The sequence below is a fragment of the Salvia hispanica genome, chromosome 2, assembly GCF_029641045.1.
Source record: "Salvia hispanica isolate PSC_SH4W2 chromosome 2, Shi_PSC_v1, whole genome shotgun sequence".
Taxonomy (NCBI): domain Eukaryota; kingdom Viridiplantae; phylum Streptophyta; class Magnoliopsida; order Lamiales; family Lamiaceae; genus Salvia; species Salvia hispanica.
Genome location: NC_142693.1, coordinates 1,436,840 through 1,453,220, shown reverse-complemented (window position 1 = coordinate 1,453,220; position 16,381 = coordinate 1,436,840). Strand labels below are relative to the sequence as shown.

Here is a 16,381-nt window from a genome sequence, read left to right as displayed (position 1 = left end):
TGTAAATATTAACAGCTGCATAATATCAGAAATTTCAAAAGTCATCTGCATGTGAATAATTAACATATTATAGTAAGTAATGCATGAGACTCAATCGGAGTGCATGGCAATTATTTTTATGAAATTAATGTAAGAGTTAATTAGATGCACATGAGAATTATTTATCACATGGGCACAGTCCAGATAAATTTAATCCAACCTAACAACGTTTGAATTTAATTACAAACATATAATTATAAGTTTACATCATGTTTCCTAATTCTATGACTTTGAATTAGTCAATAATCATGGTTCTATCTAGAATTAGGCTAACTTTCTTCAAAGAAATAACTTTGTTACATTATTTTTTGATCTAAATTTATACTTAAGTGCTCTTTTCTTGAGATCTGTTAATAATAATAGTTGAAACTTTGGCACTTTGTAGCACTTATTTTCTTAGAATTGTTTTCTTGTCGCATCTATTTATCCCTTTTCCCATTCTACCACATAAATAAGTTGTTATACAAATATAAAAAGTTATGCTAAATGACAATTACAATGACAAGATAAAATGACTTAATGACTTCCACATCATCCTATTCAATTAATATTTTTGGAGACCTAGTGTTTTTTAATTTTAAAAAAAATGCCAAGAGCAAAAAATTGGATAACATCAATACAAAAATAAAATAATAATATTACTTTAAAAAATGCAATATCCGAAATTATTATACGATAAAGCAAATGAGCAGCACCCATCTCGATGGTATCCGCCGAAATATATCATAACACTTTAGTTTATTAGATGGTGCAATTCCAACAGAGATTGCCACATCTCCCAAACTTTTGAAACTCAAAAAAATAAAGCAAACTCCATAAAGAAAGCAAACATAACTCTTATTTAATCTTTGTTATAGAATAATTATACGGTATAAAATTCTAAAGATGACATGTTAGTTAGGTATACAAAAGTATGTGGTCCTGATTCTAGTAAAAGATAAATTAACTGTCAAATGCTACAATATATAACTATATTTCAATTTTCATCTCATGCTTTATTCATGGGTGTGACACATTAATGAGAATAATACTATATTTTACTTAGGAGCTACTTAGATTAGGGACCAGTTACTAATTGGGCGTGACACATTAAAAATTACTACCAAGAATTAGTGTTTGAATATGTGAGCCACTTAGATTAGGAGACTAGTAATTGTCTAACTAAAAGTAATTAAAATTTAAACATGTGCGGCCTAATTACACACTGATTGATTTCATTAATTATTAATTATTTCTCTATTAAAAGACACGAGATTCCTAGATAATGTGAAAAATTAAATATTATTTTGCGACTTTACCGAGTTCGAATTTTTAAATATTAAATGGTGGGAATGATGTGTTCATCTTCAAACACGCTCATATATTAAATTTTATTTGGATTGTGTGGTCGAATACAAACCATTGAAATTAAAGATTTTATTCTGTCAGAAGATCCTAATAATTTGTTTAATCTATTGTAAGTTTGACAATGAATCAATGTGACCAATAAAATGAGCCGATCAAAATCAAATTCGACATTTTAGAGCATCTCCAATGGCGTCAGACGTCAGAGAGGCTTTCGGGAAGGACGTGCGGGACGTCCGCTATTGGGGCGGCGAGGGGCGGACGTGGACGTCCCTTAAGGACACGGGAGGGGAGCGGTCGCCGGCGGAAGGGCGACGAGACGTCCGTCATTGTGGCGCGTCGCGGACTTCCCAATTTTTTCAATTTTTTTTAAAAAACTCTATATATACTGCTCGTTGAAATTTTAATTCCGTAACGTAAATTGCTGAATTTTTTTATTGCGGGAAGTCTGCGCGGGAAGGGCGATGAAAAGTCGGACTGTGCAGTGGGAAGTCCTTATAACGTGACAGGATGTGTTTTTGAGAAGTCCAACAAAAAGGACGTAGCATTGGAGATGCTATTAGTTAGTTTTTCTATAAATAAAATGAGTAGAAAAAGCTATTGACATATAAACTTTGTTCTTAATATTAATTTTATACTAATAAAATATGATATCACACATTTAATAGAGAGAGTATTAAATATGAAAATTGCATAGTACCATACATTGATAGCATTGCATATTAATTTGGACAAATCACCGATTTATTTCATTGTGCGATTACACAACTGGAAAACATGTATACAACATTTTGTTACAATCATCAATCAAGAAGTTATAGCTCAAAATTTCCATCAATTTTTAACAGAAATTCACAGCATTCAACTATAGATTCTTAAATACATATATATACAACAAATCAAAATCTTGTATCCCTTCTTGCAAGTAAGTGAAGAGGATGAAATTTATTCTTCCGGTTGCATCGTCATGCACTCTTCCCGTATGGACTTGAAAAGAACCGAGGACAAGTACCTCTCCCCGAAGCTGGGAAACACAACCTGCAAGTGTATAAGTCTTAGAAGAGTTCCGAAGAAAAATAAAATAAAACCCGTGGTATCGTATACTTATAAGGGGCAAGACGGACACCAAAACTGACATACCGTGATAAGTTTTCCTGCATTTTCAGGTCTCTTTGCAACCCTTATAGCAGCAGCAGCTGCAGCTCCGGAAGAAACACCCACCTGTTTCAAATCGAAAATTCAAAAAATCCGTGCTATAAATCATAATCTTCGTGACTTCACTTCTAGAGATATATGTAAAGTAAGTAACGAACTTATAGTTCGCCTAATATAACAAGCAAACACTAACCAGTAGGCCTTCTTGAAGAGCCAGTTGCCTTGCAGTTTCTAATGCTTCATCGCTTGATATCTAGCAACGGTAAAAGAACACAAATTCATTTTCAAGAGACGAGAAAATGAGATCTGATTCGTTAGTGATTTAAGTCATGACGTTATTTTTTTTGTCTAAATTCATTTAGATAAACAGACAAAATCACAAAGCAATGGAAAATGGCAGGGGTAAAGAAGCAGACCGCTAAAACTTCATCAACGACTGCTAGATCTAAATTCTTCTGGATAAAACCAGCTCCAATCCCTTGAATTTCGTGATGACCTGCAGTTTCAAATTCCATACGTTAGAGAAAGGACTACTTTTACCTTGTGGATTGACAGAGCTATGTATAGTCTATAGAGACTGTAACCTTACCGGGCTCGCCACCTGTTAGTATATTACTTTCCGCTGGTTCCACGCCGATAGCCTAATTCAACAGGGGAAGGCAATGAATTGATGCATTAGAGAATTAAAACAATGGTGAATGAACAATATCTTCAAGTACAGATCATTTGAAAGGAAAATTTTAAAATAAGTTACCTTGACATTAGGATTGCATTTTTTGAGGTAACGACCAGTTCCCGAAATAGTCCCACCGGTGCCAATCCCTGCAACAAGTATGTCCACCTTGCCTTTTGTATCTTCCCATATCTCCGGGCCAGTGGTTTCATAGTGAATCTGAAAAAAGCATACACACACAGCGTTACAAATGGCAAGAAATTAAACAAATGAGATGCATAGTAAGAGAAGAAAACAGTCAAAAGGTTGCAAAGACGAAACCCGAGGGTTTGCAGGGTTATCAGGCTGTCCAAGCATATAAGCATTTGGAGTGCTGTGCAATATCTCTTCAGCTTTTCGAAGAGCTCCAATCAATCCTTTAGATGCTTCAGTTAAAACAAGCTTAGCTCCAAAAGCTTTCAAGATAACTTTCCTCTCAAGAGACATGGACTCCGGCATTGTAAAAATGAGCTTGTATCCTTTAAAGGAAGCCAGATGAGCAATGCCAATTCCAGTATTTCCACTTGTCGATTCAACCAAAATAGTCTAGAATATAGTCGAATTTCGAAGTAAGAACAAAGCATACAATGTTACCAAAACAATTAACAGTGGAAAACAAAGATCCATATCATACCTTTCCAGGAGTTATAAGGCCTCTTTTCTCAGCATCGATTAGCATACTGTATCCTATCCTGGAAGCAAGACACGGCCACAGATTTTCATGTTTATAACCGAGGGAACGGAAGAAAATTCAGCTAACAACATTTAGATCAAAGACAGAGTGATTTTGTTCAAGACATGTAAACGAAATCTGAATGCTAAGAGTGAAATTGCTTACCGATCCTTGACACTGCGGCACGGCTCCATAATCTCAAGCTTGGCAGCTACCTTTGCAACACAGCCTTTTACAATTTTATTCAAGTAAACCATTGGTGTCTTCCCAATAAGCTGTAAACAAACACAAGCTGGAAACTAATCAACAGAGCTTCAACATCATCCAAATATTTCTCCAAACAAATTTTCACCTAATTCATCCCTCCCTACCAAATCTCAGCTAAATGATGCTTCAAATCCAACTGTTTTAGCCTATATTCGTAGGATTTTTATAAATTGCAAAATTAATAAGAAACAAACTCTCCTCAATTTCCAAAACAGAGGAATGAAACTGACTATCAGGCATGATTCTTCAGCTTCAAAGTTCAAACACACTGGATTAAATGTATCTGGAGACGATTAACTAATCGGACTATTTTTCTAAGAGGAAAACACAGCCATAGCTACAACTGCAACGAATTTCCACAAAAAAATTTGACTCGACGAGAAGGAGAGAGATGAAATTGACACCTGGCTAACATCTTCCGCGATGTTGAGACCTTCAATCGCCGCTTGCCGCTGGATCGACGCCGTAGATCTACACACAATTCCGCGATTCACGCACCTACCACCACGATCAAAACCGATCCTAGCGGAATTCTCACCAGCTAGAGTCCTGGCAACGAGAGATCGCATGGCGGCGGAGAAATTCAGCGAGCAGATCTCCGATCTCTCGACGGAAAACTGAGAAATCAACGGAATTTTCGCCATCGCCATCGTGGCTGGGAAAAGGTGGCGAAGGCGAATAATATAAAGGCGTGCTATTATCCATTTGTTGCTCGTTCCAATAAATACTAATTTTATGATTATCCAAATTGAAGATAGCGAACGATTTACGAGTGTGATCGATTCAAGGAGCAATTTTTCTGTGTGGTGGATTACTCCGACGGTGAAAGCACAGAGAGATTTTTGAGGATTTGGACCATTTCTGCATCTCTAATCACTATCTGAGCACCGTCACTGTGTGTTTATTGGTGTGATTATGCTGTTCTTATCAGAGTATTCAAACTTTATGCATTAGTGGAGGAAGATTTTTTATTTTTTTTTTAGATTTGTAATTTGCAAAAAGTCCATGACTTTCTAGTTAATTCTAAAATCTTTGAAAATATAAAATAATCATTAGTGGAGGACTACTTTTTTGTAATTTTTCATGATAGTCAAAAGGGAAACTTATGTGGCAAAAATGAGTATGATATGAAAACAACTTTTACTAATAATTTTACTAATAATTTGTTAATATTATGGCATGCATTTTAAGAAATATAATAAAAAATAAGTTGAAAAAGTTATAGCATATGAGTAGTACTTTTATATACTCTTTACGTCGCTGAAAGTTTGTCCCATTTTTCTATTTCTGTCTGTCCCATAAAATTTGTCTCATTCACTTTTTCCACTAACTCATTTATACTTACATTTTATTATAAAACTAATATATAAAAGTAGGACCCGCATTCAATCACCTTATTTTTCATAACATTTCTTAAAATCCGTGTCGGGTCAAAGTGAGACAATATTTAAGGGACAGAGAAAGTATAAGGTCTATAATAAAATGTGAGTGAGAATGAGTTAGTGGAATGCGAAGTTCACTCTTAAAAATGATAAAAGTGAAAAGTGACAATTTTTTAGGTACGGACGAAAATAGAAATAAGTGATAAATTTTCAGGAACGGAGGGAGTACGAGTCGATTTGGATAAACATTGTTTTAGTTAACACTCAATGGAGATGTCATTTTTTCCGAAACAATGTTGTTTTGTTGCACATTATATTTCCATTTAGGGACAAATCACAACTAGATTTTATATGCCAGTTTTAGAAGTTCTAAGATTGGCCAAAAAGTCAAGGGAATTGTGTTTTGAATGACAGTTATTCCTTGTACTTATGTGTTGTTAATATAAAACATTTAAATTTTAGATTAAAATTTAGAATTAGAGCCTTGAATTTTGCCAACCAAAAATGATATGCTGCTCCCAAGTTGTCATGAAACAGCAGTTTACACTGATGAAAAAGCCACACCACAAACATTACTAAAGCTGCTCCTTTTTCAAGATTTAGCAACACAACAAGCAACAAACTGCTATCTACTGTCTGCACAATCCTCTCGACAACACGAAAACCACAAACGAAGCGTGACTTAAACAGACGGATGCACTCGTACCCAGCTGAGGATCGTGCGTTGAGGAGCTCGTTTTAAGAAAGTCGCGTTCAAAGTTGCACTTCTCTGTCGTATATCCAGCTGAACGGGAGCTTCCCGGCCTGCTTGGCCCTCCCTTGAGCTCTCTCCTCCAGCCGCCTGATTCTCGGAGGCAATCCACAGACGTAGTCTTGAGCTTTCTGGCCATCCGCGGATAGCCCTGTTATATTTTCAACTTTCCATCGGGCAACCAAGTGTTCTAGGATGTCGGCATAGTCTCTCGCTGTGTAGACGCCGAGACGTTGGGCGACGGACGAGAAGTGGTCGAAGAGTTTATCATCGCGGCCGTCAAACATCAAGTGAGCGGGCATGGAGATTTTCTTCTTCATCATGTCGGCGAATGCTAGCACGGTGCCATCAGGGTCGATCTCAAACAACTTCTCGACTATCTTGGTGTATGCAGTTTCGTGTCGTTTCTCATCCGCGGCAATAGTGCCACATATCTGAGCTAACTTGATGTCCCCGTGATCCCTGGCATGTCGGGCCGTGTTTCCGTGGGAAACGAACGTTGCCCTTTCTTGGAAGGACGTGTAGATGAATCCGAGGTACGGGTTGTTTTCGGTCCTTGGGTCCTGAAAAAAGTTTCAGAGCACGTGAAACGAGACTGTCTAACAGATCTTGATCATACGGTCAAATAATTCGGATCTCACAGATTGACACATTTTACAAGCAAAAGTAGATAATCAAGCAAGAGTAATTCAGAGATTTAAACAAATGAAACACGAAGTTAATTACCATTCCGGACCCGATCAGATACTGGATAGTCTTCTCGATTTGCTTCATGTCTACTCTCCCGGAGAGATAAAGATACTTATTCAGAAGGTCTCCATGCCTATTCTCCTCAGCAGTCCACGCCCTCGTCCAGACTGCCCAAGGAGTTGAGCTCGCCCCCGTTTCATCCCTCACACCATCCAAGGTGTTGAGCATTGTCTGGTATGTCGGAAGCGCTTCCTCAGTGATCATGTCTCCAACCAGAACGACAAAATAATCATCGGGAATCTCCTTAGCTCTCTCTCTCAATTCCTTGACCTGGTCATGAAATCCATCAGAGGTGGGATCTGGCAAGAAATCCTGCGGCTGCCAACACTTCTCGACAGGTTTTAGGTGAACCAGTAAATTCTCCTCAGCCCAGCCTTCCAAAGATTTGAAGATCTCGACTTTTTGAGGGGGCAACGAGTGTGTGACTTGAACATGAACCTCACGGGGTGGACTAAAAGGCTTCTTCACAGTCTCAGCTTCCCTGTAACAAAATTTGGACGTTTTATCAAGATTTTAACATGGATTCAAGTCGCAAATATTTCCAAGAATACGAACATAGCCCGTTTCCAGTATCTTTTTTGCAAATGTACAAAAGCATTTGCATTAACAATGCCATAAGAAATAACTACCCAAGTCATTGCTAGCATCGGTCAATAAACTGAGCTGTATAAGGAGTCGAGAAAAGGATAAAAATAGAAAGATCACGGGGCTCCCTGTCCCTGAGAAATTCGCTCGAGATCAGTAGCAACTCTCACTCCGTCTCCAATGCATACTTTCATTTCAAACCACAAACGCTAATCAAACAAGACATGTCACCATTATATGACCACAGCTAGTAAAGTATACATAAATCGCGTATATACTATCAGGTTACAATAATCGGGGGAGACAGCAAAATGCAGACAAAACTGCAACTTAACTCTTGTTTCCATGGCAGGGGAGGCACTCCATCATCAATTAGGGGACACACACTTTTTGTGATAAGATGAATAGATAGATAAACCATTTGATTGAGCTTATGAAGGATTCAGGTACTCGACTATCACACAAATTCAAAATTAGATCATATATCATCAATATCTATCTATTATAATCATACAAGTCCTCAAGAAAAGTACCTTCACAGGTTAAAAATATCTTGCAGTTTCAGCATTGATGGCATTTACCTCATAAATGCACAACAAGATATTCAAAAGCCGACGTGGCACAACCATGGTCCATGCCAATGTCATAAAAACACAAAACCTAAGGAACCATTCATATACTACGTAGAATCAAGGGTCCCACTACAAGATCTGACATCAAGGAACTCCAAATCAAATGAAAGGAAAACATCGAAAGAAACTTGTGAAAATGATGGAGAGCAGAGGCAGAAGTAATTGCATTCTGTACTTGACCAAATTCTGGTCACACAAATGTTCATGGATTATAAATATGCCACTGGATATGAGCTCGGATTCGGAGATGAGTACCACGTGATGGATTTCGACAACAGACGGTCCAACATAAGTTTTCGTTACCACAGAATATGGCCACATTAACATGTGAGGCCGCAATCAGTCAACAAAAAATCTGGAAACAAATAAATAACTAACAACATAAATTGAATAACACATTCATTCCTCATAAATGAATGCATATTCAATTTGAATACGACTGCAGTGAGGATCTGGAGTCTGGACCATCTACTCTCTACCAACTCAAGCTATTAAAGGAAGCAGCAACTAAATCTACAATATAATTCAATAAATGTCTGTGCAATATCACGAAACACAAGAAAAGTTCGTTAATTCAAGTTACCACAGCAAAAAAGCAAAATTCAAACATCAAAACAGAGAATCTAAAGCGCTAAATTCAACAGATTTGAGGCGAAATACAGAAATTGCAATCATCGACGCGGAGGAGAAGAGGAAATTGCGGCGAGTTCATATCACATTTGGGGGAAAAATTACTATTTCATAATATAATGTGAAAAAAATGGAATTGCAGCTTACTTTGAGCCGGAACGAAGAGTTGAAGCCATGAGGAATCGAGGCGAGCGGCAGCTGGCGGCGGGGGGGAGAGCGAAGGAGGGGCATTTTGGAGATGGAAAGTGAATGGAGCTCAGCTTCATCGCCATCTCCTCTGCAGCGAGATTTTAGTTGCTTAGTTTTTTCAGGCTGTGTTTCCACCACATAAGTGCAGTGAGGAAGGTGCCAAATGATGTGTGTGTGTGTGTTTGTGTGAGAGAGAGAAAGGTTAGAGATGCCCAAGGTTTTCGGTTCCGGCGGTTCGTGACTATTTTCTTGAACCGGAACCGCCATATTTTGAACCGTAGACCGATTCTGGTTTTAAATTTTACGAACCGAAACCGTGAAAAATCGTCGGAAAACCGTGAAATCGAGCCGGAACGCGAAAACCGACGGTTCAGAACCATGAAAAAACGTAAAAAATCACCGGAAAGCCAGCGATTCCAAACCGGAACCGGAACCGCCGATTTTCGAACCAAAACCGGAACCGTGAAATAGCCTCACAGTTCGGTTCCGGTTCCATATTTCTTGAAACCGGAGGCGATTCCGAACCGGAACCGGCAGTTTACGAACCGTGGGCATGTCTAATCCGAAAAGTTGATTAATGGTTTTTGGTTATTTTATGTGTTTGTGTAAATGCGCTAATGAAATGACGTTCTTGCCCATTCTTCACTTTTTTTTATAGTTGATTTTTTTTTTAAGAAAGGCATAGGACTAATAATGATGGGTTTTTATTTTATTCTTTTGATTGTGGTGATTTAATCATTCGATTTATTTTGATGATTTGTTCTTTTTATAAAGAGAGATATTAACATTTATTTATTTGTTTATTTTGTGATGATTGCAATGACCTAGGGGTGGCAAAATGAGTAGCGGATAATGGGTAATTCTCATCTCGACTCGCTCCATATATATAAAGGTGTTTCAAATAGTTAAAGTGGAGAAAAAAAAGTAAATAGTTAAATAATAATAGCCATATACGCACTCATTTTGAAAAATTAAAAATAAATAGTTAGAACGGAGAAAAAATAAAGTAAGAGAGATAATAATGTAGAAAAGAGTATTTATATTATTATATTTCCAAAATGGGTGAAGAAAATGAAATGTCTCTATAAAAGCGGAAAAGTGGGAGTACTTTATATAATCTAAGAGTTCTTTTAAAACATTTTTATATTCCCACGAACATACAATTGAAAACTCACCGGAACTAGCTATAGAGTGTCCCCTTACTTTTATTCTCAATCTATTCAACGTTTACCATCGATATTAATAAAGTAAATTAGGAAACATTGGCGGCTATTATTATGGTTTTGAAATTTTTTATTAGGATTTCGGGTCGGGTACGGGTACCCGCAATGTCGGGTACGAGATACCCGTCACGGGTATCGGGTAATCCCGGTATGTCGCGGGGCGGGTATTGGGACAACAAATTTTGCTAAAATTGGGTACGGGTACCCGACTTGTCGGGTGCGGGTATATGCGGGTAACCCATTTCGCCACCCCTAGAATGACCTACTTACTTTTCAATTTATTTCAGTTGTTACTATGATTTGAACTCAGTGCTGTATTTTACTTTCCTTACTCCATTCATCCCCAAAGGATATGTACTTTGGGTTCGATATAAATTTTAATGTAAAATTGATCAAATACGAGAAATATATAGATAAAAAATAATTAAAGTATTGTTACTTGAGAATGGGTCCTATCTCAATAGAGAGAAAATATTTTCCAAAATTTGAAAGTGCATATTCTTGTGGGATGAACTTAAAGGAAAAGAGTGCATATTCTTGTGGGATGGAGGAAGTGCTCTTTAATTTATTATGTGTTCTAGTTTTTTTTATTTTGTTCGTTTTATATTAATTTTTTTATTTTATTTTTATCACTTTTGACAATGAAATGTGAGGTTCATTAACTTAATTTTATTCATATTTTATTATAAAATTAATTCTATCATATAAAACTGGAATTTATATTTCAGTAACTTTTTAATCACTTTCAAGAATATTTTTAAAAATCTATGCCGGGCCAAAGTGGGATAGGATATATATTTTTTTCATGGCTGCAGTGATTTGAACTCGCAATTTATTTTATCATTTAATTTAATTTTACAAAAACAAATAATGGAGTATCTCATATATTAGTATAAAGGGAGAACCAAACTTGCTTGATCAAAGTTGCACTTCTCTATTGTAGATCCAACTGAATGGGATCTTTGCCGCCTTCTTGGCCCTCCCTTGAGCCCTCTCCTCCATCCGTCTAATTTTCCGAGGCAACCCACAGACGTAGTCTTGAGCTTTTTCCCCGTCCACGGATAGCCCCGTTATATTTTCAACTTCCCATCGCGCAACCAAGTGCTCTAGGATGTCCGCGTAGTCTCCTGCCGTGTAGACGCCAAGGCGCTGGGCGACGGCCGAGAAGTGGTGGAAGAGGCTATCGTCGCGGCCATCGTACATAAAGTGGGCAGGCATTGTGATTTTCTTCTTCATCATGTCGGCTAATGCTAGCATGGTCGTGTCAGGGTCGATCTCGAAGAGCTTCTCGACTATCTTGGTGTAGGCGGTCTCGTGGCGTTTCTCATCCGAGGCGATAGTGCCGCATATCTGAGCCAAGTTGATGTCACCGTGCACCATGGCGTGTCGGGCCGTGTTTCCGTGGGAGATGAACGTAGCCCTTTCTTGGAAGGACGTGTATATGAATCCGAGATACGGGTTGTTTTCTGTCTTTATGTCCTGATAATGTTTTGGACAATGTGGAATGATGAAAGGAGATGTCAATAAATTAATTATGTAGACAAGGCTAGGATATTAGATTTTAGTTACTCAATCTGTTTCATAAAAATAGAGACATCTGGGACAACACGTGTTTAATGCATAAATGGTAAAGTATGAAAGAGATAAAAAAAGGTTGTTGGAATATGTTCATTAGAGAAAAAGAAGTTATTATCAAAAATAAAAATGAACTATTTTTATGGAACAGACTAAAAGGGAAGAGAAGTAATAAAGTAAGGATTTTTTTTGTTAATTAATTAATGTAATAATGGAAGGCAAGTTATAGTTAATATACTCATTTCGTCTCAAACTAATTGAAACATTTCTATTTGGCACATGGATTTAGGTAGGTTGATTAGTGAATTAAATTGTACATACTATAGTAAGAAAGAAAAATAATGAATAAAGTTAGAGAAATGATAAAGTAAGAAAAATAAAAAAGAATAAAGAATAAAGTAAGAGATGAGATAATGTATCAGAGGTAAGATGATAAAGTAGAAGAGAGAAATGAGTTAGTTATTGCCAAAAAGAAAGTAAAGGAAGAATTTTGTTACCATTCCCGACCCGATGAGATATTGGACCGTCTTCTCGACTTGCTTCATATCTACTCTCCCGGAGAGGTAAAGATACTTATTGAGAAGGTCTCCGTGTCTATTCTCCTCGGCCGTCCATGCTCTCGTCCACACGGCCCAAGGAGTTAAGCTCGCCCCCGTCTCATCCCTTACGCCATCGAAGGTGTTGAGCATTGTCTGGTACGTCGGAATCGCCTCCTCAGTAATCATGTCTCCAACTAGAACGACAAAATAGTCGTCGGGAATCTCGTTAGCTCTCTCTCTCAATTCCTTCACCCGGTCATGAAATCCTTCGGAAGCCGGATCAGGCAAGAAATCCTGCGGTTGCCAACACTTTTCGACCGGTTTGAGGTGAATCAATAAATTGTCCTCGGCCCAGCCTTCAATAGATTTGAAGATCTCGACCTTTTGAGGGGGCATCGAGTGTGTGATTTGAACGTGAGAAGGTTTCTTCACTTCAACCCTAAACCTATATGTTACACAACATAATTGTACGTAGTCAACTTATGGAAAATATTAATTGCACCGACATTTTGGAAGAATTGACAATAATTGCATTTTAACCCATCCATTTGTGAACCAATCAGTTTGAAATTTATGGTATTAGGAATTTTCAACCCTAACTCTCTAAATTAATAGGCTATTTAGGTCGACCAAAGATTTCGGGCACATTGACATTCCCACTGTAACACCTTAACCCACTTCATTCAATAGATAAATTTACAATAATAAATATGCTCTAATATTAGTTGACAATATAGAATTAAACTTATAATAAGTAAAACATAAATAGAAAGGTTAGTGAAATGTGGATCTAGTGAATCATACGCGTCGACCAAAGATTTCGGGCACGTTGGCATTACCACTGTAACACCTTAAGTGACCCACTTCATTCAATAGATAAATTTACAATAAATAAATATACTCTAATATTAGTTAACAATATAGAATTAAATTTATAATAAGTAAAAATATAAATAAAAAGGTTAGTGAAACGTGGATCTTACGTTGAGCAAGGGACACTTGCACCCAAACCATTTTAACTTTAATATATTAATATATGTATATAGTCATAGTCAAATAGATATATGGCTTATCTGGTGTCTCCATCCGTCTACTTTCTAAAACATACATTGTTGCTTGATTTTTATAGCTTTTTTTAATGTTTCTTTTTTATGTTTGATTCCCTTTTATATCATACTAATATTATATTTATTCTCTTTCATTTTGAATTCAAACTTATACATATATCTAATAATAAAAAATTATTCTTTAACCTCATAAATATGTAAATAACATATAATACTCCCTCCGTCCCAGAAAGATTGTCCCATTTTCGTTTTCACACCTGTTTTGCAAAAATAATAATAAATAGTTAAATTAGAGATAGAGTAAAGTAAAAGAGAGAATAATGTAGAGAATAGTCTTACCTACATTATTCTTTCTCTTATTTTACTCTTTCAATTTTACCTATTTATTATTATTTTTGCAAAACGAGTGCAAAAAATGAACTGGGACAATCTTTCTGGGACAGAGGGAGTATCATTGTTTTCTTTTATTTTAAAATTTTAATCTATATATATGCAGATTATAAAATGTTTTTTTTGTCCCTTAAATATGTAAATACTGGCATCGTTAATTTTTATTTATAGGTTTGGTTGATAAACTATTTTTTATCCCATAAATACATAAATACTGGCATCGTTAATTTTCATTTATAGGTTTTGTTGATTTTCTGCAACTACTAATTTTATATAATGAATTTCACGCACTGCTATAATCTTCATATGTGTTTATAGTTTCTATTGTCCATGTCTTAATTATATTCACTATTCTTCTATTTCTCTCAATAATTCCTCCTATTGCTTATGCGCTATGCCACATTGGCTTCGGACAATATTGACACAAAAAAACTGAACAATTATTAATCATAAATTTAGGTCTCCATCAGTCAATTTCTGGCTCCGCTCATGTGTGAACCTGCTTACCACTTATATTAAAAATGAAATATGACACATATTGGCGGACAATTCAAATAACAAAAAGAAACTCCTGTTATCGGACAAAGGGAGTAGAAACTACAACACTAACTCTAGTTTTATAGTATATAATAAAAAAGTGAAATCACAACTTACTTTGAACTGCGGCTGGCAGCGGAAGGAAGAGGGATAGAGGGGAATTTTGGTGACTCAAAGTTAACTACATTCAACTTCATAATATTCATTACCATTCTCCTTCCTTTGCAAACAAAATATTGTGTAGAGAGAGAGATTTTGTATTGGGTTTGTTTTTTTGACTTAGATTTTGTGTTCATTTATATGTGTTGTTTGTGACTTAAATGTGTAGTAAATGACCATATTGCCCTTTATGCACTTCTATTTCTAGGTTGGTCATGGTTCTCTCTATTACTACCTCCGTCCCTGGAAATTTGTCCGATTTTTTCATTTTTATCCGTCCCCCAAAATTTGTCTCATTTCACTTTTTACTATTTTTGGTGATGAACCCCATATTTTACTAACTTATTCCTACTCACATTTTATTACTCATAAAATTAATTTATAAAAGTAGGACCCACAATCACTAACTTTTTCAATTTACTTTCCATTACATTTCTAAAACCCGTGCCGAATAAAAGTGAGACAAATTTTGGGGGAGGTAGGTAGTATTCCTTAAAATGTTCACATTTTGTCACTTTTCATTTTTTTCCCAGGAGAAAACTTTAGTTTTTATAAATATAAATTCAAAAATAAATAATGAAATAATTAGGATGATGTTTATCACTCTGACCGAATATACTACCCCCGTCCCATAAAAATATGGACATATTTTATTTTTGGGATGTTCTATAAAAGTATCCTCTTTTATATTTTATAACTATTTTTTTAATTTTTAATAAGATAGGCCATATTCTTCTCTAATAATACTAATTATTTTTTATTTTTAATTTGTCTTTCCTATTTTATTAATTGTGCATTGGTTCTCGTACTATTCCAATATCTATATATTTGTGGGACCTAAGGAGTAAAAGCAAATGCCTCTTTGAGAATTAATTACGATGATGATAAGCTATCTAGCAATTTTGTTTATGTCTAATCAATGTCATGTTACCTAAAAAATGCACAACATCACATTTAAAAGGCGGCAGCTTATTTATGGTGGTATGTGAATTAGTTGAGAAATAAAGTGGGGGAATGACTAATGATTGTTTTTGGGAAATCTATTCTTCCACGAATAAAATTAAAATCTCATTTGTCATTTTAAGATCTCCACAAGTTAAAACTTTTATTTTATTTTTATTATTTTTTTTAAATAGGACTGTATTAATCTGATTTATTCTACTCACCTTTTTACTCTAAAGTTAATACTCTTATATAAAGATAAATTTACAATTTATTAATTTTTTTTTCATCTGTTTTTCTTAATAGTGTAACTTCATACAAGCGATGGATGGAGTATTATTGCAATAGTTTCTAAACACGTGCTAATAACATAATAGAGATGGAGCACAACACATGGTGGTTTCTGTATGAACTATTCGCACGCTACAAATATCTCCTGTCATAATGTAGACCATATTTTTTCCTATTTTTAGATTCATATGCCTAATTTTGAATTTTAGACACGAGGAAAATGTTATCTTTCCTTTTGGTTTTGTGGATCTTAATTAGCTAAAAACCATTTCTCATAATTAGTTAATAAAAATTTAATTTGCTCTTATTTGATTATAGTACTGAATTCTCTTCTTATTTAAAAATCAGTGTATATATACTGTTTTATATTATTAAAAATGTGTCACTCACCCCTTAAAAGACCTCATAAGGGGGAAGGTTATCCACACTCTGATGTGGAAAATTTAACACGCCCCCTCACGTGTGGGCCGGAATGACACATCGGACTTCCATCACGTGGGTAGGCAAGAGAAGAGATAAAGAGATAAACCATCATCGACTTGGGCCCTG

General features: G+C 35.9%; 3 protein-coding genes across 3 annotated transcripts; all 3 read right to left on the bottom strand.

The window, feature by feature from the left end:
- Positions 1-2,105: 2,105 nt before the first annotated feature.
- On the bottom strand, positions 2,106-5,007 carry LOC125201426 (cysteine synthase-like). The gene is made up of 10 exons (XM_048099522.2): positions 4,595-5,007; positions 4,089-4,198; positions 3,885-3,942; positions 3,533-3,796; positions 3,293-3,430; positions 3,128-3,179; positions 2,955-3,034; positions 2,732-2,791; positions 2,524-2,604; positions 2,106-2,421 (listed from the first exon to the last, which is right to left on the bottom strand). The coding sequence occupies exons 1-10, from the start codon at positions 4,838-4,840 to the stop codon at positions 2,329-2,331; spliced, it is 1,182 nt and encodes a 393-aa protein (XP_047955479.1). The 5' UTR covers positions 4,841-5,007; the 3' UTR covers positions 2,106-2,328.
- A 1,034-nt stretch (positions 5,008-6,041) lies between these two features.
- Positions 6,042-9,247, bottom strand: LOC125200966 (stearoyl-[acyl-carrier-protein] 9-desaturase, chloroplastic). Its single transcript, XM_048098820.2, has 3 exons — positions 9,068-9,247; positions 7,050-7,554; positions 6,042-6,886 (listed from the first exon to the last, which is right to left on the bottom strand). The coding sequence occupies exons 1-3, from the start codon at positions 9,190-9,192 to the stop codon at positions 6,326-6,328; spliced, it is 1,191 nt and encodes a 396-aa protein (XP_047954777.1). The 5' UTR covers positions 9,193-9,247; the 3' UTR covers positions 6,042-6,325.
- A 1,900-nt stretch (positions 9,248-11,147) lies between these two features.
- On the bottom strand, positions 11,148-14,692 carry LOC125201429 (stearoyl-[acyl-carrier-protein] 9-desaturase, chloroplastic-like). Its single transcript, XM_048099531.2, has 3 exons — positions 14,558-14,692; positions 12,405-12,891; positions 11,148-11,811 (listed from the first exon to the last, which is right to left on the bottom strand). Exons 1-3 carry the CDS (start codon positions 14,650-14,652, stop codon positions 11,251-11,253), a joined length of 1,143 nt encoding a protein of 380 aa, XP_047955488.1. The 5' UTR covers positions 14,653-14,692; the 3' UTR covers positions 11,148-11,250.
- Between the last annotated feature and the right edge of the window lie 1,689 nt (positions 14,693-16,381).